The sequence below is a fragment of the Onychostoma macrolepis genome, chromosome 03 (genome assembly GCF_012432095.1).
Source record: "Onychostoma macrolepis isolate SWU-2019 chromosome 03, ASM1243209v1, whole genome shotgun sequence".
Classification (NCBI taxonomy): domain Eukaryota; kingdom Metazoa; phylum Chordata; class Actinopteri; order Cypriniformes; family Cyprinidae; genus Onychostoma; species Onychostoma macrolepis.
Genome location: NC_081157.1, coordinates 5,003,040 through 5,029,282, shown reverse-complemented (window position 1 = coordinate 5,029,282; position 26,243 = coordinate 5,003,040). Strand labels below are relative to the sequence as shown.

Sequence of the window (26,243 nt, the reverse complement as noted above, 5' to 3'; positions counted from 1 at the left end):
GTTCACCATTTTATTTATAACCATTTAGTTACATTGTGGCATTTCGCAGTAAGACAGAAAGGTAATATTTTGAATCCAAGTTACCAGTAAACTGAATGGCACAATGTCTCCATACAAAGTGTCTACTGCAATATTTGAAACTATCGCAAAGGAGACAGTCAGGTGTGGATACAGGAGATCATATATGGAAAAAAAATAAAAAACCTCCAGACAAGTATAAAAAAAAAAAGTGAACAATACAAATAAAAGACGTGAAGGTTTTAATTTCAAACAGATACCTATTTTTTGGTGCTATTTTAAATTGCAGGGCCACTTCTCAGGCGTGTCTATCAGGTTTGATGTCAAAAGAAATGCATTACATTGATCACAGTTAATGGGCCTTCCTCTAAAGTGAATATGCCGGTGATTTTTAAAATTGCTTCTTTATTTCTTTTTTAAAATTTGCTTCTTGTCACATTCACACTTTATTTCCTAAATTTTCTTGAATGTTTCAGGAACACACAGAAACAAGTGAAAGGCCTCTCTCCTAAAAATAACATTTTCTATTTGTGAGAAGCTCTTCCCACAGGCTTCTCTCGAGGGTGTTGTTTTCTCATGTGAGCATTGAAGCTACCTTTATGACTGAAACTCTTTCCACACTGAGCACATTTACAGCATTTCTCTGCTGAATGAGTCATCATGTGGTAATTAAGTCTTACCATACATATGAAACGCTTTCCACACTGATCACATTTGAAGGGTTTCTTTCCAGTGTGAATGATCTTGTGACACTTAAGGCTAAATTCTGTTGCGAGACTCTTTCCACAACGATCACATGTGAACACATTCTGTCCAGTGTGAATTCTCATGTGGTAATTACGGGTGCATGCATGTGTGAAACTCTTCCCGCAATACTTGCAAGTGAAAGGCTTTTCTTGAGTGTGAACTCTCATGTGGACTTTAAGGTTTTGTTTTACAGGGAAACACTTTCCACACTGTTCGCATGTATAAGGCTTCTCTCCAGTGTGAATGCTCATGTGGGAATGAAGGGTGCCTTTCTGTGTAAAACTCTTTCCACACTGACGGCAAGTGAAAGGCTTCTCTCCCGAGTGAGATCTCATGTGTATTTGAAGGTGTGGTTTTTGAGCGAAACTCTTTCCACACCTCTGGCAAGTGAAAGGCTTCTCTCCTGAGTGAGTTCTCATGTGATTTTTAAGAGATCCTTTTTGAGTGAAACTGTTTCCACACTGTTGGCAGGTGTAAGGCTTCTCTCCCGTGTGAGTTCTCATGTGCCTTTTAAGGGCTCCTTGTTGAGTGAAGCTCTTTCCACACTGTTGGCAGGGGAATGGCCTCTCTCCAGTGTGAACTCTCTCATGCACTTGAAGTTTTTGTTTTTCATTGAAACTCCTTCCACAACGATGGCAGGTGAAAGAGCTGTTAGATTTGGTTTTCTGAGCTCTTTTTCGTATAGATGCCTTTTTAATCTGTATGGCTTTTTCAACAGTTATTAAATCATGGTGTTTTTCATACTGATCTGTCTGTTCCATTTCATTCGGATCTTGATTCTCCTCTTTCAGCACCAGCAGGCCTAAAGCAAAAAAGACAAATACAAGTAAACCACAATTTAAAGCCACAAAGCAAAAATGCGAAAAGCAACATTAAATCTTTTAAAGTCAAGACACGTCAAGCCGACGTCAAAGAACTATCAGTGTCGAAAGCCAACTGTGTTGTTGCCTTGCGTCTGCAGCATCTGAACCAAAAAGCTGCGCTTGAACACACCGCTGCAAACTAATGCTGCCTTCACGTGCTATCAGAATTATTGTAAATACGAGTTTCCTAATCAGAAATTGGACATGAACGACCTCTCAAGTCGTATTCACTACCGGGAAATTCGAGTTTCTTTGTCTTGTCGCTAAAGTAGTGTATTTATAGGCTATACATGAATGATCATTCAAAGCATATTGTATGTTCTATAAGCAGTGAAATAAGTCTTTGTCCAAAATGCCAGGATTGTCAGCAAACTGCGTGTATAGTGTGGTGAATGTTTATATGATTGTCAACCAATGGGATGCTACATTTTATTCTTTCCGACATTAAAGCACTTGAATACGACAAGCTTGTATTCACGACTTCATAAGTGCACGTGAAGGCAGCATAACACATGCTTTCTGCGCTTGCGTGAGAGGAATTAGCTGTCAATATCAGCAGCTATCCAACCAACAACATGCATGCTAGATCTTATTAGTACTAAGCTACTGTAAGCAGTGTTACACGTAATCTCAAAACCTCTCAATATTTTTAACTTGGCACTTTCTTTAGGACACACCTGAGTTAGTTAACAAACCCCTTATAACTAGGACTGGGTATCGAATTCAATACTTTTTAGGCACCAACTGCATTGCCTCGACCTCATCGAGTATTGAAAAATGTCTTGTCATTCGGTACTAAATTTTGATACCTAAGGGGTTAAGCAAGAAAAAATCATTAGGTGTGTTTGACCTGACACAGAGGTAAGCAGAATGATTGGCATTTGACCTCAATGTACCGCGAGAGTGATTCGAAAGCTTGTGGAGCATCTGCTCGTGGTACTTTGCTGTCATACACCGATCAGTCTGCGCACCTACTAGTTGACACTGATGCCCAGAGACGGCTCACAAGTGACCCCCATAGATGTAGGCTGTGTTTACACTAGTGCGTTTTCATTTTAAAATGGCATTTTTAAATGCAAAGTATCCTTGTCCATACTGGCATTTCAGCTGCGCTTCAGGAAAAATCTCTGTCTACTCCACATGAGCGAAAACCACCATCTAGAATCTCATGAAAACCACATACAAATCATTTACCGTCATGCGAAAACGCACTAGTGTAAGCGTAGCCTAAAAGATTTGAAAACTGAAAACTACTTGAACCAATGTCTGAGCATTAACCAACAAAATGGACAAAGTACGGCTGTGGCTCAGTACACAATGGATCCGAAGGGATTGTTGTGCGCTGATTTTCATGGAGACGTAGCTGATTGCGGAAATCCCCGATTGAGCCGGGGAGCTAACTAGCCACACGCTATACCTAGCAGACCGCACTCAAGACTCCAGTAAGAGAAGCAGAGGGGGTCTTTGTGTTTATATCAACAAAGACTGGTGTACCAACCACACTGCAGCTGAGAGCTACTGTTCAACTGGATCTAGAGCATCTCATGCTGAGATGTAGACCGTTTTATATATCGCGGGTGTTCTCCATTGTCTTTGTAGCAGTTTATATTCCACTACAAGCTAATGTCAAACTAGCGCTAACACAGCTACACTCTGCTATTGGCAAACGGCAGAATGCTCACCCAGACAGAGCCTTCAACAAGGCTGATCTATGAACAGTGTCCATAAATTCTATCAGCATGTGAAATGTTCCACCAGATGTTCCAAGATTTTGGACCATGTGTACACCAACATCAAGGACTCACACAGAGCCTTCCCCTGCCATCCTCTTGGTCAGTCTGATCACCTCTCACTGTTTCTGACCCTAGCATACAGACCTCTCATTCGCAAGTCAAGACCCACCATTCAAACTGTCAAGATTTGGCCAGAGGATGCCATAGCACAGCTTCAGGACTGTTTTGATTGCACTGATTGATTGATCTGGAAGTTGTTCGCAGATGCAGCAACCCATGAAACTGTACCAGACCTGGAGGAATAGCCACTATCCTCTTCTACATTAAAAGCCGTGTAGGAAATATTACGGTGGAGAAGACAATAAAGAAGTATGCTAATCAGAAACAATGGATGAACAAAGAGGGAAAAACCTTCTGAGAACACACAAAAATGCCTTTAAATGTGGTGACCCCCAAAGCATACCATGTAGCTATACACAATCTTAAGGGCATAAAATAAAGCACAAGCCAGCTATAGACAACATATTGAAGACAACTTCAGCAACTCTGACACCAGGAGTGTGTGGAAAGGAATCAGAGCTCTCACAGAACACAAAAGTTTACCTATTCTCCCCCCACTGTGATGTCTCAATATCGAACGAGCTTCACAACTTCTTTGCTCAGTTTGAGAACAGAGACAACTTGACAACGGTCACAATCCCAGCCACAGAGGTTGATCAGCCTCTGAAACTGAGCATTTGTGATGTACATTGCACGCTGCGGAGAGTAAATCCACAAAAAGCTGCGGGCCCAGGCGATGTTCCAGGACGAGTACTCAGGAACAACTTGCTGGAGTCTTCACTGACATCTTCAATCTGTCTTTGTCTCTGGCATCAGTCCCCAAGTGCCAAGTGCCAAAAATCAGCCATCAGCCAGTAGCAAAGAAAATGAATACCATTTCTTTGAATAACTATCGACCAGTGGCTCTCACTCCAGTAGTGATGAAGTTTTTCGAAAGGCTCGTCCTCTCGCACACTAAAGATACCATACCGGCCTCACTCGACCCACACTGCTCTGAATCACTTGAAGAGAAAGAACACATACGTGAGGATGCTGTTCGTGGACTCTGCATTCAACACGGTCATCCCCTGCAAACTGACCACAAAACTTCACCAGCTAGACCTAAGTCCACTGCTCTGCAACTGGATACAAAATTTCCTGACAGAGTAGGGCCCAGGCAGTGAGACTGGGCACCTGCACATCATCCACCATCACTCTGAGCACAGGTACATCACAGGGATGTGTGCTCAATCCCGTCCTGTACTGTTTTCCTACAACTGACACCAACACCATAGTAAAGTTTGCAGATGACACGACTTTAGAGGGGCCAATCTCAGATAATGACGAATCAGCCTATGGAGCGGAGGTACAGAACCTAGAGGACTGATGTTTGAGGAACAACCTGTCTCTGAATACTGGGAAGACCAAGGAGCTAATTGTCGACTTCAGAAGATCTGAAAATCTGAACTATGCTCCGGTCTTCATCAGTGGAAAGAGGGTGGAGAGGGTTCCCAGCATTCGTTTTCTTGGGGTTCATATCACAGAGGACTTTACCTGGACCAATAACATTACTGCCCAAGTAAAAAATGCACCGCAGTGGTTGTATTTCCTAAGAACAATGAAAAAAGCCAGACTGTCACAAGAACTGCTGGTAAACTTTTACCGTTTCTCTATAGAGAGCATCACGACATACTGCATCTATACGTGGTTTCTCAACAGCACAGTTTCTCAACAGTCTCAGGAAGGCAACTAACATCTGCAAGGATATTACATTTACATTTAGTCATTTAGCAGACGCTTTTATCCAAAGCGACTTACAAATGAGGACATCAGAAGCAATCAAAACCAACAAAAGAGCAACAACATGAAAGTGCTATGACAAGTCTTGGTTAGTCTAATGCAGTACACGTAGAAAGTTTTTTTTTTTTTTTAATAAAACTAGTAGACAGAATAGAAAAAAGAAAGCTAGTGTTAGTTTTTCAAGAGAAGCTAGCAGTTAGAGAATAAATGTTCAATTGATAGAGGGTCGAATGTGTGTGTGTTTTTTTTTTTTAAATAAAAAGACATAAAATAGAATTAGAATAGAGAGTGCTAGAGTTAGAGGATCAAATAAAAATTGAAGAGATGTGATTTTAGCCGTTTCTTGAAGATGGGTAAGGATTCAGCTGCTCGGATCGAGTTGGGCAGGTCATTCCACCAGATGGGAACAATTAATGAAAAATTCTGTGAAAGTGATTTTGTGCCTCTTTGGGATGGCACAATAATGCATCGTTCACTTGCAGAACGCAAGCTTCTAGAGGGCACATAAGTCTGAATTGATGAATTTCGGTAAAGGGGTGCAGAGCAGTGGTGGTTCTGTAGGCAAACTTTAATGTCTTGAATTTAATACGAGCAGCTGTTGGTAGCCAGTGCAAATTGATGAACAGAGGTGAGACGTGCGTTCTTTTCGGCTCATTAAAGATTAATCTTGCAGCAGCATTATGGATTACTTGTAAGAGGTTTGATGGAATTGGCTGGAAGACCTGCCAAGAGAACATTGCAATAGTCAAGTCTGGACAGAACAAGACCTTGAACAAGGAGTTGTGTTGCATGTTCCAAGAGAAAGGGCCTAATCTTCTTAATATTGTATTAAGCAAATCTGCAGGACCGGGCAGTTTTAGCAACGTGGTCTGAGAAATTCAGCTTATCATCAATCACAACTCCAAGGTTTCTGGCTGTTTTTGAAGGAGTAATGGTTGATGAGCCTAACTGGAAGTTGAAATTGTGATGAAGTGATGGGTTTGCTGAAACTACAAGCAGTTCTGTCTTAGCTAGGTTGAGTTGAAGGTGATGGTCCTTCATCCAGCAAGAAATGTCTGTTAGACATGCTGAGATGCGAGCAACTATCGTCGGATCATCAGGATGGAATGAGAGGTAGAGTTGAGTGTCATCAGCATAGCAGTGATATGAAAAGCCACGTTTCTGAATTACAGAACCTAGTGATGCCCATGTAGACGGAAAAGAGAAGTGGTCCCAGAACTGAGCCCTGAGGCACCCCAGTAGCTAGATGTTGCGAATTGGATACCTCACCTCTCCAAGATACCTTGAAAGACCTATCTGAGAGGTAAGACTCAAACCATTGGAGTGCGGTTCCTGAGATGCCCTTTCTCAATAGGGTTGACAGGAGGATCTGGTGGTTGACCATATCAAAAGCAGCGGACAGATCCAGCAAGATAAGTAATGAAGACTTGGAAGCTGCTCTTGCAAGTCTTAGGGCTTAAGAACTGAGAGCAAGGCAGTTTCGGCCGAATGTCCACTTCTGAAGCCAGATTGGTTACAGTCCAGGAGGTTGTTCTGTGTGAGAAAGCGACTTGGTTGAACACAACTTGTTCAAGTGTTTTTGCAATTAAAGGTAGAAGGGAAACCGGTCTATAGTTGTGTTGGGTTAAGAGTGGGTTTCTTAAGAAGTGGGGTTATGCGAGCCTGTTTAAATGCTGAGGGAAAAATTCTAGTGTGAAGGGATGTGTTAAGAATGTGAGTGAGTGCAGGTACAACTGCAGGAGAAATGGCTTGAAGGAGATGAGATGGAATAGGATCAAGTGGACAAGTAGTAGGAGTAGTTTAGAGACTTTGTCTCAGAGAGTAGAGAGAAGGATGTGAACGAGTGTATGTTTGCTGGTAAGATGTGTTTGACAGATTGTGGTGTGGAAAATTGTGCAGTGAGGTTTGTAATTTTATTAATGAAGAATGTGGCAAAGTCGTCAGCTGTTACAGTTGATGAAGGAGGGGGAGGAGGAGGACAAAGGAGGGAGAATGCGAGAGTTAGGTGAATTGTTAATTTTGTCATGATAGTATGTCCTTTTAGCAGAAGAGACATTAGCAGAGAAGTCAGAGAGGAGTGATCGATATAAATTAAGGTCAGTAGGTTTTTGTGATATGCACCATACCCTTTCTGCAGCCCTGAGCTTAGAATGATGTTTGCGGAGAACGTCAGATAGCCAAGGGGCAGAAGGGGTGGTACGGGCTGGCCTGGAAGATAAGGGGCAGAAAGTATCTAAACAAGATGTCAGAGTGGAACAGAAAGTATCAGTAGCACTGTTAGCATCAAGAGATGATAACTGTTTAGGGGAGGAAGCGAAGATGAAACCATAGCAGATAGTCGAGAGTGAGCATAAGTTACGTAAAAAGATGACATGTGGATGTGATGTGTCAAGAATCATGTTGAGGTTAAGAGTGAGGAGGAAGTGATCCGAGGTGTGCAGTGGAGTAACCAGCACATGATCAGTGGAGCAGTGTCGTGTGTAAATAAGGTCCAGTTGGTTGCCTGATTTGTGAGTAGCCTTAGTTAACACTCTCTTGAGATCAAAAGAGGCAAATAGAGTGTGGAAGTCTGCAGTCTGAGGTTTATCTAGGTGGATGTTGAAGTCTCCAAGTATAACTAAGGGAGTACCATCCTCAGGAAAGGTTGAGAGCAGCAAATCTAATTCTTCCACAGTGTTACCTAGTGGTCCTGGAGGACGATAAACAACCACAAAATTGATTTTTAGAGGGTCGGTAATAGTAACCGAATGTGATTCAAAGGAGCAGTTGATACTCAGAGATGGTAAAGGAGTAAATTTCCAATTATTAGAGATGAGCAGACCAGTACCTCCACCTCTTCCAGTCAAACGGGGGGTGTGGGATAAGGAGAAATTATTGGAGAGTGCTGCAGGTTAGGCATTGTCCTCTGGTTTGTCTCAACACAGTTAACAAAACAAGCGTTTCCTAGCAACGGCAACTGCGCTAAACACTAATGAGACAAGTAAATACACTTAAGAGCTGCTTTTAACTTCCGCTGATAGACTGCTTCTCTCAAAGAGTATTTCTTTACACTGTTTTATGCTGGCGCTTGAACACAATTTCCTGTTTATCACAACAAATGGCCAAGCAAGGGCAGACACTGACAAGATACGTGATACAGTACGAGACCAAACGCGATTTCAGCAAGTCTCAACAGTAAACAAAACAAGCGTTTCCTAGCAACGGTAACTGCGCTAAACGCTAATGAGACAAGGATATTACACATCCTGGCCATGATCATTTAGACCTGCAGCCATCTGGCAGGCGTTATAAAGCCATTTAGATTTAGATTTAAGAACAGTTTCTTCTGCAGAGCTGTGGCTGCTCTCAATCAAATCTAAACTCAAACTTTCTGCAATGTATTATATACTGTTTACATATAGAACACTGTTGACAACTTTTGAACATTTGTGAAGTACTGTTGCTGCTAGAAGGCACTGCCTCTCAGACTTCTTACTTATAGTATTGCATTGCTAGAGGCAAACAGACCAACGAGAGAGCAACAATATACAAGTGCTGTGACAAGTCTCAGTTAGTCTAGCACAGTGCTCATACAAAGGATGTTTTTTTTAAATAAATAAATTAGACCAAAACGAATAGTATAGAATAGGTAAGTGCTAGTATTAATTGGTCAGGTAATGGTGAAAAAGATGTCTTTAGATGTTTTTTTTGAAAATGGCTTAAGACTCAGCTGCTCGGATTGAGATAGGCAGATCGTTCCACCAGCTGGGGACAGTCCAGGAAAAGGTCCATGAGAGTGATTTTGTGCCTCTTTGGGATGGCACCATGAGGCATCGTTCATTTGCAGAACTCAAGCTTCTGGAGGGAGCGTAGGTCTGAACTAGCGAGTTTAGGTATATTGTATATTGGTGCAGCGCAGAGAAGTGGTTCAAGCACTGAGCCTTGAGGAGCCCCAGTAGAAAGAAGTTGTGACACAGAAACCTCACCCCTCCGAGACACCCTGAAGGACCTACCAGACAGGTAAGACTTGAACCACTGGAGTGCGGTTCCTGAAACACCCATCTTCATGAGGGTGGACAGGAGGATCTGGTGAATAACAGTGTAAAAAGCAGCAGACAGATCCAGCAAGATGAGTACTGAGGATTTGGAAGCCGCTCTTGCCAGTCTCAGGGCTTCAGTAACCGAGAGCAGTGCAGTCTCAGTTGAGTGGCTGCTGTTGAAGCCAGATTGGTTGCTGCCCATGAGGTTGTTCTGTGCATGAAACATAGAGAGTTGGTTGAACACAACTCACTCAAGTGTCTTTGCAATGAACAGAAGAAGGCATTGCGGTCTGTAGTTTTCTAAAAGTGCTGGATTTCTTAAGCAGTGGGGTTACCTGAGCATGCTTGAATGCTGCGGGAAAAGTCATCAGCGGTATGAGTTGATGAAGGAAGTGGGGGGGGGGAGGACAAGGAAGAGAAGAAAAGGTTTTGAAAAGTGTGCGAATGTCAGAACAGTTGTCAATTTTGTTGTGGTAGTATGTTGTTTTAGCAGTGGAGACAGAAGGAGAAGAGAAGTGACTGATATACACTAAGGTCAGTAGAATTTTTTGATTTGCACCACTGCAGCCCTGAGTCTAGAGCGATGTTCCCGGAGAACATCAGACAGCCAGGGGGCAGGGGGAGGTGGTGCGTGCTGGTCTGGATGAAAGGGGGCAAAAGTTGTCTAATCAATATGTTAGAGTGGAGCAAAAAATGTCAGTAGCAGTGTTTGTGTCCAGTGCTGAAAACTGAGAGGGTGGAGGAAGTGAGGATGAAACCATAGAGGATAGACGAGTGGGAGAGAGCGAGCGTAGGTTACGCTGAAAGGTGACCTGCGGAGGAGTGTGTGTTGCGTCCGGAGTCAGAGTGAGGTTAGAAGTGATGAGGAAGTGGTCTGAGGTGTGATTAGTTGTAGTAGACACGCGCTTGAGGTCAACTGAGGCAAAGTCAGAAGAGTGGCAAAAGAGTGTTGAAGAAAAACACTTACAGACTGATGTCCTCTTCTGCTGCTCGACTGCTTCTGTTTTACTTATACTGCCTACTATGTATGCATTGTTTACATTTTATTATACACTTTCTATGTGCAATATTACAAGTACTGCTGATGCACAGTCTTACTTTAAACACTATACTGATGCTGTACTACTGTCCATTACTGTCCTCTATTGTTTAGGGTTTGGAATGTCTATACTGTTTGTTTCTTTATTTATCTATTTTCTATTTATTGTTCCTTATTTGTTATCTGATATCTTAAAGTTTCATTGTTCTGTGCCACTGGGTGCACACAATGGGCCTCATTCATGAAACATTCATAAATATATGAGTAAATTCCGAGTAATTTGCATATAAAACGGACATTCTCGAAAACTCTCCTCCGGATTCACAAACGCTTCATAACTTACGATTTGATAGTTAAACATTAGGGGTGTAACGATACGCGTATTCGTATTGAACCGTTCAGTACGAGGCTTTCGGTTCGGTACGCATTACAAACCGAACGATTAGTTGGACTAATCCTATTACGTTTGGACAATAAAAGCTTAAAGTGTGTGAAATATCGGTACCACTGCGTTCAACAACGCAGCCCAAACGACGTAACAGGCAATGTGCTGTCTGCCCTGTGATAACCTCCCCTTGCTGGGGTGCGTCGAAAGATGATGATTTTGTATCGACGATAGCCAGAGATATTGTCAAAAACATCAATTATTGGCAATATTAAGAGGATCTGACATTTCCAATTAATGTAGGCCTGTTACATTCTTATTTTTATTAGGCCTATTATTATTATGAAGTTACTTTTATTTAATTAATTAAACAATTAATTTGCCCCGCATATTACCGCATAACTGACGCGATAAGATTAGGCCATTTACTCCTTGATTAAAATGTTTTTTTAAAAGGTCTTTTAAAACAGGTCTATTAGGCTATATGCTACGGCTACCTACAATGAATTATACTCCTATAATTAAAATATTAACACTGCAGTCATCAATAAAAATCAATTAAATAAAAAGCTTTTATTTCAAGCAGAAGCAAAAGACTTTCAAAAACAACCTGTTTAACACGAAGTACGTTTCTTCTCATTTTCAGTATGTACGAGAAATATTAAGGAAATAAATGAAAACAGCAATAGGCTATACCGTTATCAGCATGTTGAAGTAGATTCGTAGGGACATTCGGTGGGGTGTCGGTGTCCCCTTAGTAGTAGATTCATCTCTCTTTGTCTCTGAGAGAATAAGCGGCGTCAGTTGCCGAAAGCTTCGTCATTACTCCGTCATTCCGTTTTTACTTTCACTTTCTGCTTATAGTGAATTGATCGAGAGTAAGACGTTCACCAGCATAAATCGTGTGCAAACCCTGGTGCAAACACATGCTTGTGTGATATCCATTGGCTCGCCTTCATGGTTTAAAACAGAAATATTTCCAACATTGCCACTGTGAACCGTGGATTTTGTGAACAGTTACACACATATTAAACATGCATATGTTAATGAATTCCAATCATTCGTAAATAGGGCATGTGTCCACGGCACTCACATTCACAATTGACCTATCGGTAAGCCCCGCCCCCCCTTAGTTACCGTTGCTCCCTCGGACAAACAAACTGAGCTGCTCACTGTATTACAATGACAGCTGTCAGTGTGAAAACCTTGTCCCACAATGTTTTTGAACAATATTGGACACAGAAGGATTACACAATTAGAATGCTTTATTGTCATTGTACACAAGATACAACGAGGGGTCAGTGCATGTGTGTGTTCAGTGTGATTATAGCTCTGGGGAAGAAGCTGTCCTTGAGTCTGTTTGTCCATGATTTGATGCACCTGTAGTGCCTGCCGGAGGGCAGCAGGTTAAACAGGTGGGAACCAGGGTGAGAGAGGTCTTTTCAAATGTTCTGAGCTCTGCTGACCATGTGAGGTCTGCTGAGATGATGGTGCCGAGGAATTTGAATGTCTGAACCCTCTCTACGCAGTCACCATTGATGTAGGGAGTAGGGTCTGCCCTGTGCCTTCTAAAGTCAAGGATGATTTCTTTGTTTTGGTGGTGGTGTCAGGTTGTTGGCTGAACACCTCTCTGACAATCTCAGGATCTCATTTCTATAGGCAGCCTCATCCCCCTTGTGAAGAAGGGCCACCATTCAAGTGGGAATTAAATATTCCATGGAGGAATATATAAAATATTTTAAATTAAATACGGTGGGTAACTCGAAGGAGGGTTTACAGATCACAATGCAAGCGAGAGAAGTCTCATATTATGGTCGGTCATCACGATCACGGATGAAAACATACAGGATCAACACTGTTCATGTATCGCAGGGAATGATTAAATTAATGCATATTTAACCAGTTTAATATGGAGAGGCACTGAAATGTAGACCTTCGTTTATGTGTTTTTGCCATACACTGTACAAGATGCAAGAACAGTCCGCTATTTAGGTTTGTACATTAGTATGGACTCACTAACTTTAACATTAGCTAGTTTTAGCCAGAGATACCTTGCTGAAGCACAAGATAACATTAACGTTCTGCTTGAGCAGATGAAAATTGTAAAACAACCAGAAAATGAAAGTTTTTGTCTTCATTTGTATTGGGGTGAATACTTAGGGACATTTTGCTCTGTTTTGTTTTGATTCAGGAAATGTAATGTAATAAATTATATTGCCCATCCTCTCAGGATACCTGGAATCAGTGTTACAAGTACTCCAGGCATATCGTTTTTCCATTTTTGTAGCATAAACACCATCAAGCTGATGCGCGCTTTGGATCTTCCCATGTTTCTCTATGGCGCTGAAACCTAAAGATGTCTGAGTTCTGCTCCCAGTGCAAATGATACTCGACTGCAATTGGCTCATCTGTGTTCGAGGAGAGGGGCTTACCGATTGGTCAATTAGTGCTTATGAATTACAGCTACGTGAATTGCATGTCCAGGAGCGCAATGGAATGTTCTGGACTCCTTTCTCAGGTTTGGCTCCAGTATATTGCATAAATGCAAAAAAAGACTAATAGGTCATATGCCTAACAATAAATATTCAAAGTGTGTCCACCAAAAGCATTTTTAGCCAGTTGAAAAATGTCAGGCATTATTTTGAAAACAGCCAGCTGGTGGCGCTTGAGAATGCTTTGGTGGCACAGCGTTTTTCCAGCTGAGACGCTTTGATTGCTATGATTTGGAATATCCACGGCAGTAAGGTAGAATATTACTGAATATAAAAATCCAGTAACCAGCAATATTAACTTCTCTACTGTTGTTCAGCTGTTGTACAAGTAGGATGATTGATTTGCGTAGTCAAGGCTCGAATCAATATTGAAAATAATCAATATCCCCTTTCACACATACCAAATTACCATTAAGAGATCATGTGTGAACAGAATCCTTTCAAAAATACTGGTAAATTTGTTCCATCAATTTATTGGTATGAGAAGTTGTAACATTACCGGTAAATTACCAGTAATCCGCACTGTTTGAAGATTACTGGTATGAGCAGGTACGAGTCCAGAATGGCTGATGTAAGACGTCTACATCAGCCATTATTTGACCTTGTGCAGTGCCAAGAAAAACAGTCTTTGCATTGCTTAACATCTGTCTCTACACTCCAGACAGTGAAAATGCAGGAAAGCCTCTTTATATCCTGTCCTTCCATCATATTTATAAACCAAAAATAAATAAATAAAATCAAACTATAGGCCTAGCTGTATTTTTTCTTACGATTTTAAAATCACTTTTTTTTTTTTTTTTTAACAGAATTGATAATTGTTGATTGTTTTGTACAAGTCCTTGTTTACAAAACGAAAATCACTGACCAAAACAGTTGCACTTTGGCTACATCTACATTAATCCAGATACATTTGAAAAAGTTTTCATTTTAATATGCTCTCCGTCCACATTAGCGTTTTCAAGCATTTTACAAAAGTTTCTCATCCACACTCAAATGTCAGAAATGATTTCATACTCTGAGTTGAATGAACTTACTCCCAGACATGTTTTTGGAAACACACACCTCAAGAAAGCAGGTTTGGGGTTAATCAACCGAGAGTTCAGGGTTTAGCAGATGGTAAGTTAACCTTGCTTTCTGGAATACACCCCTGGTAAACGTCAGCTGTGCGGATGCTAGGGCTGGGTTGACAACATTTTTTGTTTTGTGCTTTGTTACAAAGTCTCTATTTTCAAATTCAGCCCTTTTTATATCCAAGTTCAAACAATAAATGTTGTTTGAAGCTCTTTGATGTGGCATGACAGAGCACTGCAGCCGCCTCTGTTCAAGCAGCAGCGCGGACTGACAGCACACATGAACAGAGCCAGTCATCTCTTCCTGTTTACTGCTCGCTTTCACACATTTTATCTAAAATGCAAAGTAAAGAGCTCAAGTGAATAATCAAATGTCTAGAAAATTGTTATTATATCAGTAACCAATAATCGACTGGCATTGCAACCTAAACTCGAGGTCAGTGTCCTACAGGTACAGTATGCTTGAGCTGTTGGGGAAAACTTGTGTAATGCTTAATCCAAAATTGATATTTAATATTTATTTGAAAACTCCAGATTTTCTGGTCAGGCTTTCTAAAGTCAGCATCAGTGCGCATGGAAACAAAGTTGTGTTTAAAAGACAACAGTTTAATAGAGTGAATGTTTTTGAGGATTCAAAGAAAAAAAACATTAATGACATGGTTTGCCTCAGGCAAAGTAAATGTTTTGTTAGATACTGTTTCATAATGAAGTAATAGAAATGAATGGTCTTTAGTTAGTAAGTAGATATTGGGTTTAATGTTACTCAAACTACTTGTTTAGTTTCGGCTACTTCTATCACTTCTCTGAGTCTGTTATTTCTCCTAAATTACTGGGTGATGTCAAAATAAATATCCAACACTGAAGTGAGATCTTCTCAGGTGCACTTAGTATTAGTCTGGTCATGTGATCTCAACATGTCTGTCCACGTGAGGCTCTGTGTCAAATAAAACCTCTTTGATTAAGACTCTCATACCACATTCTTCAGAAACAGAGCTGGACATTTGAATAACTGGATCAAATGAGAGAGTTGAGCTTTGAGAATGAAACCAACCTGTTTGTTCCTCAGTCTCTTCTTGTTTCAGACTAAACACTGCTTCAATCCTGAAGTCTTCACTCTCCTCTTTAATAATCGCCATCTTTATAACAGTGTCACGTGGATCTCAGTCGCTTCAGCAGGAGTTTTTCTGTGTGTTTAAGTTGAAAAGAACAATGAACAGAGAGCAAAATAAACCCAAACTAAATCTCTCCATCAGCTCCCTAGTTCAGTAGTCAGCGCACTAGTTCAGCAGTCAGTACAAGTTCAGTAGTCAGCACTAGTTCAGTAGTCAGCACACTAGTTCAGTAGTTAGCTCCCTAGTTCAGTAGTCAGCGCACTAGTTCAGTTGTCAGCTCCCTAGTTCAGTAGTCAGCACACTAGTGAGGGAGTCAGCGCACTAGTTCAGCAGTCAGCACGAGTTCAGTAGTCAGCACGAGTTCAGTAGTCAGCACTAGTTCAGTAGTCAGCACACTAGTTCAGTAGTTAGCGCACTAGTTCAATAATCAGCGCACTAGTTCAGTAGTCAGCACTAGTTCAGTAGTCAGCGCACTAGTTCAGTAGTCAGCACTAGTTCAGTAGTCAGCTCCCTAGTTCAGTAGTCAGCTCCCTAGTTCAGTAGTCAGCTCCCAGTTCAGTAGTTACTAGTTCAGTAGTCAGCTCCCTAGTTCAGTAGTCAGCACTAGTTCAGTAGTCAGCACTAGTTCAGTAGTCAGCACTAGTTCAGTAGTTACTAGTTCAGTAGTCAGCGCACTAGTTCAGTAGTCAGCACTAGTTCAGTAGTCAGCTCACTAGTTCAGTAGTCAGGCACTGGTTCAGTAGTTACCAGTTCAGTAGTTACCAGTTCAGTAGTCCGCACTAGTTCAGTAGTCAGCACACTAGTTCAGTAGTCAGCACTAGTTCAGTAGTCAGCACTAGTTCAGTAATCAGCACACTAGTTCAGTAGTTAGCTCCCTAGTTCAATAGTCAGCGCACTAGTTCAGTAGTCAGCACTAGTTCAGTAGTCAGGGCACTAGTTCAGTAGTCAGCTCACTAGTTCAGTAGTTACCAGTTCAGTAGTCCGCACTAGTTCAGTAGTCAGCACTAGTTCAGCAGTCAGCACGAGTTCAGTAGTCAGCACTAGTTCAGCAGTCAGCACTAGTTCAGTAGTCAGCGCACTAGTTCAGTAGTCAGCTCCCTAGTTCAGTAATCAGCGCACTAATTCAGTAGTTACTAGTTCAGTAGTCAGCGCACTAGTTCAGTAGTCAGCACTAGTTCAGTAGTCAGCTCCCTAGTTCAGTAGTCAGCTCCCTAGTTCAGTAGTCAGCAGTTCAGTAACTAGTCAGCGCACTAGTTCAGTAGTCAACGCACTAGTTCAGTAGTCAGCTCACTAGTTCAGTAGTCAGCACTAGTTCAGTAGTCAGCTCCCTAGTTCAGTAGTCAGCTCCCTAGTTCAGTAGTCAGCTCCCTGGTTCAGTAGTCAGCACGAGTTCAGTAGTCAGCAGTTCAGTAGTCAGCGCACTAGTTCAGTAGTCAGCACACTAATTCAGTAGTCAGCACACTAATTCAGTAGTTACTAGTTCAGTAGTCAGCGCACTAGTTCAGTAGTCAGCGCACTAGTTCAGTAGTCAGCGCACTAGTTCAGCAGTCAGCACGAGTTCAGTAGTCAGCACTAGTTCAGTAGTCAGCACACTAGTTCAGTAGTCAGCTGCCTAGTTCAGTTGTCAGCTCCCTAGTTCAGTAGTCACCACACTAGTTCAGTAGTCAGGACACTAGTTCAGTAGTCAGCGCACTAGTGAGGGAGTCAGCGCACTAGTTCAGTAGTCAGCACTAGTTCAGTAGTCAGCGCACTAGTTCAGCAGTCAGCACTAGTGAGGGAGTCAGCGCACTAGTTCAGTAGTCAGCACTAGTTCAGTAGTCAGCGCACTAGTTCAGCAGTCAGCACTAGTTCAGTAGTCAGGGCACTAGTTCAGTAGTCAGCGCACTAGTTCAGTAGTCAGCGCACTAGTTCAGTAGTCAGCGCACTAGTTCAGTAGTCAGCGCACTAGTTCAGTTGTCAGCTCTTTAGTTCAGTTGTCAGCTCCCTAGTTCAGTAGTCAGGACACTAGTTCAGTAGTCAGCACTAGTTCAGTAGTCAGCGCACTAGTTCAGCAGTCAGCACGAGTTCAGTAGTCAGCACTAGTTCAGTAGTCAGCGCACTAGTGAGGGAGTCAGCGCACTAGTTCAGTAGTCAGCACTAGTTCAGCAGTCAGCACGAGTTCAGTAGTCAGCACTAGTTCAGTAGTCAGGGCACTAGTTCAGTAGTCAGCGCACTAGTTCAGTAACTAGTCAGCGCACTAGTTCAGTAGTCAACGCACTAGTTCAGTAGTCAACGCACTAGTTCAGTAACTAGTCAGCTCACTAGTTCAGTAACTAGTCAGCTCACTAGTTCAGTAGTCAGCGCACTAGTTCAGTAGTCAGCACTGGTTCAGTAGTCAGCACCAGTTCAGTAGTCAGGCACTGGTTCAGTAACCAGTCAGCTCACTGGTTCAGTAGTCAGCTCCCTGGTTCAATAGTCAGCGCACTGGTTCAGTAGTCAGCGCACTGGTTCAGCAGTCAGCGCACTGGTTCAGTAGTCAGCACCAGTTCAGTAGTCAGCACCAGTTCAGTAGTCAGCGCAGTTCAGTAGTCAGCACCTGGTTCAGTAGTCAGCACTAGTTCAGTAGTCAGCACCTGGTTCAGTAGTCAGTCAGCGCACTGGTTCAGTCAGCGCACCAGTTCAGTAACTGGTTCAGTAGTCAGCGCACTGGTTCGGTAACCAGTCAGCACCAGTTCGGTAACCAGTCAGCACCAGTTCAGTAGTCAGCACTGGTTCAGTAACTGGTCAGCGCACCAGTTCAGCAGTCAGCACTAGTTCAGTAGTTACCAGTTCAGTAGTCAGCACTAGTTCAGTAGTCAGCTCCCTGGTTCAATAGTCAGCGCACTGGTTCAGTCAGCGCACTGGTTCAGTAACTGGTTCAGTAGTCAGCGCACTGGTTCGGTAACCAGTCAGCACCAGTTCGGTAGTCAGCGCAGTTCAGCAGTCAGCACCAGTTCAGTAGTCAGCACTGGTTCAGTAACTGGTCAGTCAGCGCACTAGTTCGGTAGTCAGCACCAGTTCAGTAGTCAGCGCACTAGTTCAGTAGTCAGCACTGGTTCAGTAGTCAGGGCACTGGTTCAGTAGTCAGCGCACTGGTTCGGTAACTGGTCAGCGCACCAGGTTCAGTAGTCAACGCACCAGTTCAGTAACTAGTCAGCGCACTGGTTCGGTAACCAGTCAGCACTGGTTCAGTAACCAGTCAGCGCTGGTTCAGTAACAGTCAGCGCACTGGTTCAGTCAGCGCACTGTTCAGTAGTCAGCACCAGTTCAGCAGTCAGCACTGGTTCGGTAACTGGTCAGCGCACTGGTTCAGTAACCAGTCAGCGCGCAGTTCAGTAACCAGTCAGCGCACCAGTTCAGTAGTCAGCGCGCACTGGTTCAGTAGTCAGCTCACCAGTTCAGTAACTGGTTCAGTAGTCAGCGCACTGGTTCAGTAGTCAGGCACTGGTTCAGTAGTCAGCGCAGTTCAGCAGTCAGCACTGGTTCGGTAGTCAGCACTGGTTCGGTAACAGTCAGCGCACTAGTTCAGTAGTCAGCACACTGGTTCAGTAGTCAGCACCAGTTCAGCAGTCAGCGCACTGGTTCAGTAGTCAGCGCACTGGTTCAGTCAGTCAGTCAGCGCACTGTTCAGTAGTCAGCACTGGTTCAGTAACTGGTCAGTCAGCGCACCAGTTCAGTAACAGTCAGCGCACCAGTTCAGTAGTCAGCACCAGTTCAGCAGTCAGGCACTGGTTCAGTAGTCAGCACTGGTTCAGTAGTTACCAGTTCAGCAGTCAGCGCACCAGTTCAGTAGTCAGCACCAGTTCAGGTAGTCAGGCACCAGGTTCAGGTAGTCAGCGCACTGGTTCAGGTAACTGGTCAGCGCACTAGTTCGGTAACCAGTCAGCGCACTCAGTTCAGTAACTGGTCAGCGCACTGGTTCAGTAACAGTCAGCGCACTGGTTCAGTAACCAGTTCAGTAACTAGTCAGCGCACTAGTTCAGTAACTAGTCAGCGCACTAGTTCAGTAACTAGTCAGCGCACTAGTTCAGTAACTAGTCAGCGCACTAGTTCAGTAACTAGTCAGCGCACTAGTTCAGTAACTAGTCAGCGCACTAGTTCAGTAGTCAGCGCACTAGTTCGGTAACCAGTCAGCGCACTTGTTCAGTAGTCAGCACTAGTTCAGTAGTCAGCACTAGTTCAGTAGTCAGCACCAGTTCAGCAGTCAGCGCACTGGTTCGGTAACTGGTCAGCGCGCTAGTTCAGTAGTCAGCACACTGGTTCGGTAACAGTCAGCGCACTAGTTCAGTAGTCAGCGCACTGGTTCAGTAGTCAGCACCAGTTCAGCAGTCAGCACCAGTTCAGTAGTCAGCGCACTGGTTCAGTAGTCAGCGCACTGGTTCAGTAACTGGTCAGCGCACCAGTTCAGTAACAGTCAGCGAACCAGTTCAGTAGTCAGCACCAGTTCAGCAGTCAGGCACCAGTTCGGTAGTCAGCACCAGTTCAGTAGTTACCAGTTCAGTAGTCAGTCAGCACTGGTTCGGTAGTCAGGCACCAGTTCAGTAGTCAGCGCACTGGTTCGGTAACTAGTCAGCGCACTAGTTCAGTAACTAGTCAGCGCACTAGTTCAGTAACCAGTCAGGCGCACTGGTTCAGTAACTGGTCAGTCAGCGCACCAGTTCAGTAACCAGTCAGCGCATCAGTTCAGTAACCAGTCAGCGACCAGTTCAGTAGTCAACGCACTGGTTCAGTAACCAGTCAGCGCGCTGGTTCAGTAACCAGTCAGCGCACTCAGTTCAGTAACCAGTCAGCGCACTAGTTCAGTAACTAGTCAGCGCACTAGTTCAGTAGTCAACGCACTGGTTCAGGTAGTCAGGCACCAGTTCAGTCAGCGCACCAGTTCAGTAGTCAGGCACCAGTTCAGTCAGGCACCAGTTCAGGTAACCAGTCAGGCACCAGTTCAGGTAGTCAGCGCACCAGTTCAGTAACCAGTCAGCGCCAGTTCAGTAGTCAGCACACCAGTTCAGTAGTCAGCACACCAGTTCAGTAGTCAGCACACCAGTTCAGTAGTCAGCACACCAGTTCAGTCAGCGCACTGGTTCAGTAGTCAGCGCACTAGTTCAGTAACCAGTCAGCGCGCAGTTCAGTAACTGGTCAGCGCGCTGGTTCAGTAGTTACCAGTTCAGCAGTCAGGCACTGGTTCAGTTCAGTAACTAGTCAGCGCACTAGTTCAGTAACTAGTCAGCGCACCAGTTCAGTAACCAGTCAGGCACCAGTTCAGTAGTCAACGCACTGGTTCAGTAACTGGTCAGCGCTGGTTCAGTAGTTACCAGTTCAGTAGTCAGTCAGCGCACTGGTTCAGTAAGTCAGCGCACTGGTTCAGTTCAGTAACCAGTCAGCGCACTGGTTCAGTAACCAGTCAGCACTGGTTCAGTAACCAGTCAGCACCAGTTCAGTAACCAGTCAGCGCACTGGTTCGGTAGTCAACGCACTGGTTCAGTCAGCGCACCAGTTCAGCAGTCAGGCACCAGTTCGGTCAGTCAGGCACCAGTTCAGTAGTCAGGCACCAGTTCAGTAGTCAGGCACCAGTTCAGTAGTCAGTCAGCGCACCAGTTCAGTAGTCAGGCACCAGTTCAGTAGTCAGCACCAGTTCAGCAGTCAGCGCACCAGTTCAGTAGTCAGCGCACTAGTTCAGTAGTCAGCGCACTAGTTCAGTAGTCAGCGCACTAGTTCAGTAACTAGTCAGCGCACTAGTTCAGTAACTAGTCAGCGCACTAGTTCAGTAACCAGTCAGCGCACAGTTCAGTAGTCAGTCAGCGCACCAGTTCAGCAGTCAGCACACCAGTTCAGTAGTCAGCACCAGTTCAGTCAGCGCACCAGTTCAGTAGTCAGCGCACTGGTTCATTGGTCAGCGCACTAGTTCAGCAGTCAGCGCACTGGTTCAGGTAGTCAGGCACTGGTTCAGTAGTCAGGCACCAGTTCAGCAGTCAGCGCACCAGTTCAGTAACTGGTCAGCGCACTGGTTCAGTAACAGTCAGCGCACAGTTCAGTAACCAGTCAGCGCACTGGTTCAGTAGTCAGGCGCACTGGTTCAGTAACTGGTCAGCGCGCTGGTTCAGTAACTGGTCAGCGCACCAGTTCAGTAACTGGTCAGCGCTGGTTCAGTAACTGGTCAGCGCACTGGTTCAGTAGTCAACGCACTGGTTCGGTAACTGGTCAGCGCACTGGTTCAGTAGTCAGGGCACTGGTTCAGTAGTCAGGCACCAGTTCAGGTAGTCAGCACTGGTTCAGTAGTCAGCGCACTGGTTCAGTAACTGGTCAGCGCACTGGTTCAGTAACCAGTCAGCGCTGGTTCAGTAACTGGTCAGCGCGCAGTTCAGTAACCAGTCAGCGCACTAGTTCAGCAGTCAACGCACTGGTTCAGTAACCAGTCAGCGCACAGTTCAGTAGTCAGGCACCAGTTCAGCAGTCAGGCACCAGTTCAGTAGTCAGCACCAGTTCAGTAGTCAGGCACCAGTTCAGTCAGGCACCAGTTCAGTAGTCAGCACTGGTTCAGCAGTCAGCACCAGTTCAGTAACCAGTCAACGCACTAGTTCAGTAGTCAGCGCACTAGTTCAGTAGTCAACGCACTAGTTCAGTAGTCAGGAAGTGAGAGTTAAATCACCTGATTAGATAAAAACACTCGAAACTAGCACTGCAAATTCATAAAAGAGCACAAACTATACAGATATTCAATATTTAGTTGTGATGTGTATACGATAAATCAGAATTTGTAGATTATACACACTAAATTACTAGCATGAGAACATTTTCAGCAGGTTTGTAACAGTTGTGTTTGTTTGTTGTTCTTGCTGCATTTTTTTATTGAACTTTCAAAATTTTGTAATTGAGACAATTTAAAAAAAATAAAAAACAATAAAATAATTCAAATTAAATAAATAAAAGGGCATCACAAGCATATTTTAAATTTATTTAGCAGAGACACAGTTCTTTGGGCTTTAAGATTTTTTTAAAGACTTCATAGATTCTAAATAAGCTTTAAAGGAAAATGAGCAAAATTGGGTTTTAAGTTACTCCATTTAGTTTGATGAATATAAAATTTTCCTAATAACGAAAACAGATCCGTAATAAATATTTTCCTTTTAGAAAAGTCATATTCATTAGAATGAAGTAAAACAAAAGATAAATTTAAGACTAGGATGCAGTTGATTTTAATACAAAACAATGATGAACAGGGACATTGAAAAAAATACAAGCACAATAGACTCTCTTTTACAATGACAGAAAGAGCAGTTGTTATCTCCATCCAGATGAAAACGCTCTAATGTTTCTTTAACAGGGTATATTCTGTGAGCAATTTTAAAGGACATTTCTTTTGTTTTATTTATAACACAAGAACTCCCCCAAAAATATTCCCACTGAAATGAAGGAATCATATTAACCCAAACAAATTTAGACGGAGGAGAAGAGATACTAACAAAAATAGATCTAATCAACTGGTTACTGCAGTTATCATGAAGTAAATCAAATTTAACAATGAAACTTGACTTCCTACTTGACTTCCTACCTCAATAATGAGGTTTGTTTTTCCAAACAAAAAAAAAAAATAGCTTGTCAAACTCTTTTTTTTTTTTTTTTTAACGTCTTGGGTACAAATAGTGTTTGAGAGGAATATGTAAGTCAGAGAATAAAAATATCTTGTGTTTTTTTCACCAAGCTCAAGCCACTTTCTTTTGGAGCATATTAAAGCATCTTTTGCCTCTTCCTCATAATGTTTATTTAAATCCTCTTGTAATTTTCTGAGATTTTGAGCTGATACTTCTGTTAAATCTATTTTATCAAATTGGACACCAAACTCCTGGTTGTTCTCGCTGCATTTACACACTTTTGACCAGTGATCAGCGAGCGGAGATTCGAATCACTGAATCATTTGAGAAGCAACCGATTCAATCGAGTCACTGAATCATTTGAGAAGCAACCGATTCAATCGAGTCTCAGAAAGCTCAGTTTCTCCGTCGCTACTTAGAAGTGAGCTCATTAGTGTTTATGATGAACTGATTCAGGACACAGCGAGCGAAACGAGACGCACCTTTCATGTGCAGATGCGTTTACTCACACACAATAACGCTTATTAATGTTAGATAAAGCATTACAATGTTACATTCAATATCAAATAATTAATCTTGCATCCCTTTAAAAACTATACAATTGACTGAACTGTTCTATCAGTTTAAGCAGTTTAAATACTTAAAAACACAGACCTTTCTTGAGCCGAATCACAACAGATGCGGGAGCGCGCGCAGCCCTGTGACGTCACGCCGCCGGAGCAGAATTAACCCTTTGATGCACAACATGACCCCTGTTCATTTCCCATGTTATTCATGCTTCGCTGGGCACTTTTAAAAATATATATTTATTTTTTATCTTTTGAAATAAAGATTCCCTGATCTATAAATTCCTTGATCCATGAATATTAAAAATATATTTTTACAATGACCACAAATAAATATTTTTCATGAGTTTTTTGTTACTACATCAAGTTTAGACGCATCTATGCAAGCATGATAAAACAAAAGAATAATTCTGTTAAAATCATTATTTTAGCAGATATATAGACCAGCACATTTAACACTTTAATTATGTTTATTTGCCACTTTGTCACACATAACTTACGCATATCACTGATAACACTGAAACTGAACTGTCTGTAGTGCAACTGTAGTGAATGTGACCGAAAAGATGAAAATAAAACTAACAAAATAAAACCACGTGGGTTCAGCACCATCTCAGTGTGTACAGGCCTCACAAATAACAACTACAGGTTTGTGCTGCTTGTGTTTACAGTTATAATGAAAGGCCTGACACTGAGCAGAACACTGTCTAATACGATTAAATGTAATAAATTTAGTGTATCAGCAATCATAAATCAAAGAATAATTTTTTAGAAATATATTTTACCCAGGTGACGAGGATCACTCAGTCGCTTTGTGTTTTTGCTCAGTCTGATTTTCGAATCTCAAAGGCCAGGATTTGAAATATGGGGCAGAATGAAGAATAAGAAGAGCACAGTTGTCTATGACCACCACCTACAAAACCTTTTTCTTTTGGGGGTGTTGCTGTTGTCTCTCCAGTGCTCCTGTTGTCACTTTCGTTTGCATCAAAGCAGGAGAAACTGATTCACTCCTAATTATGCTTCCTAATTGGACAGATTGATATCCCTGAAGTTTAATTGACTTGGTGCTATACTGTGGTGATTTTTGTTTTGAGCAGTGTATAAATGTAAAGGCCTTTCGACACTGAGCGTGATGCGAAAAAGCGATGCGAATCGCCCGCGAATGTTGCTTTCACACCGAGCGTGAAACTAATGTTCAGCTTCTGCTAATTCACGCCTGCACGCTAGGCTAGGTGGCGCCGACCAACAATGCATTTATTCTTCATGTAGCGCATGTACCTCGTGTGGTTTACATCATCCGCTGCTCAATATACAGCATTAAATTAAGATAAATAACTTGTTTCTTCATCACAAACACAAAATAGCCGTAATGCTTACAAGAATACATCTGAAATAATGAGAGGTACAATAAGCATCAAGCTACATTGAAAATGTATGTAATTATTAATGTTTTTGCTCAAAACTTTGTAATAACTTGTAATCGAGTGCTTGTAATAACCTCCGATTGTGATCTAAAATGGAGTTTGATTCTGTAATAGGCAGACATGCACTCTTTGTATGTTTTATTAAGGACTGATCGATACCCGCTTGTCATGTGTCATAAACATCCTTTAAAAGCCTCCGTGGCGCTGCCTAGCATCCATCTGGAGAATCTCCGCTCTCTAACCAACAAAACGGACAAACTCCTTCTGCTCTCCGTTCAGTTGATTGTCGGTTATTGTTTATGTCTACGTGTTTGTGCAACCCTGCTCCAGACTCCTTGTATTGTCTCTATGGACTATAATTATATTGTAGCGTTTCACTACTAATGAAGCCAGGCGTTCTCACTCAGTCGCTCTGTAACTTTATTAAAGCACTGAAAGGGGTTACTGTTTGGCTGTAACCCACGCCGTACACAGAACAAAACAAGGAAGAGTAGCACTCACTGCTCTCAGCTCTCACTCTGAACTCTCTCTAGTCCGTCCTCCACCCCGCGCCAGACTATTCCCCGCCCCTTAAAGTGAACAGAGACTAACAGCTATAACCAGTTATAGCTACACTGAACATTGCTAACATCATGACATTAACAAATGTCCTTCAACATTTATAGCAACATCACAATATATATATGGTATCGCGTCCCTTGTCAGTGTCGGGCGCTTGCTGGGCCGTTTGTTGTGATTAACAGGAAAGTGTGTTCAGCTGAACTGGATTAGTATTTTGTTAGACGGGTTTAAAAAGCGTAGTTTACCGCGGCAGCTGTTGCGTGAAGGCCTCCTCGTTTGAAGACCGAAGAGTGTAAAGACCATCGACTCCACCGGACAGGGACACCAGCAGAGGATACAAGTGTCGCTTTATTTCTCCTCTTTCCTGCTACTTGCTTCACTTCTGTTTCAGTTTTTATAACCATTTCTTACTATGTGTAAGTTATCGCTGTTTTTTAGCATGTGTGTTTGGCTCAGTGTTATTTTTTAGGATTACTGATAAACTAATGCAGTTTGATTTGTATTTATCTATTTTAGTTTTAGTTACAGTTGTAGTAATGTTGTCATTTTATAACTTTTTTTTATTATGTCTGCATAGGTTTTTTATTGAGTTATTTTAGTACTTCAGTATACATATTTATTTATGTATATGTGTGTGGCTGTACATACACACATGTAGTTTTTTTTTTGGTGTTTGGCTTAGTGTTATGTTATAATCATTATTATACTCATACCTTTTGTTGTTTTAGTATTTTGAATTGTTTTTAACTTTTATTTTTTGTTTTCATTTAA

General features: G+C 42.6%; 1 protein-coding gene across 2 annotated transcripts; it reads right to left on the bottom strand.

Moving 5' to 3' along the window:
* LOC131536280 (gastrula zinc finger protein XlCGF8.2DB-like) lies at positions 1 to 24,292 on the bottom strand. 2 transcript variants are annotated; one of them, XM_058769104.1, is made up of 3 exons: positions 24,273 to 24,292; positions 15,257 to 15,389; positions 1 to 1,567 (listed from the first exon to the last, which is right to left on the bottom strand). In XM_058769104.1, exons 2-3 carry the CDS (start codon positions 15,339 to 15,341, stop codon positions 543 to 545), a joined length of 1,110 nt encoding a protein of 369 aa, XP_058625087.1. In that variant the 5' UTR covers positions 15,342 to 15,389; positions 24,273 to 24,292; the 3' UTR covers positions 1 to 542. The 2 variants fall into 2 exon arrangements, with proteins under 2 accessions (XP_058625087.1, XP_058625086.1); XM_058769103.1 differs by lacking the exon at positions 24,273 to 24,292 and adding an exon at positions 23,576 to 23,680.
* Positions 24,293 to 26,243: the final 1,951 nt, after the last annotated feature.

Excerpts from the sequence above, each read along its gene's own strand:
- LOC131536280 (XM_058769104.1), bottom strand. The coding sequence starts at position 15,341 with ATGGCGATTATTAAAGAGGAGAGTGAAGACTTCAGGATTGAAGCAGTG. Across the intron at positions 1,568-15,256 it reads AGAGACTGAGGAACAAACAG|GCCTGCTGGTGCTGAAAGAG; the intron begins GTTGGTTTCATT and ends TTTTTGCTTTAG.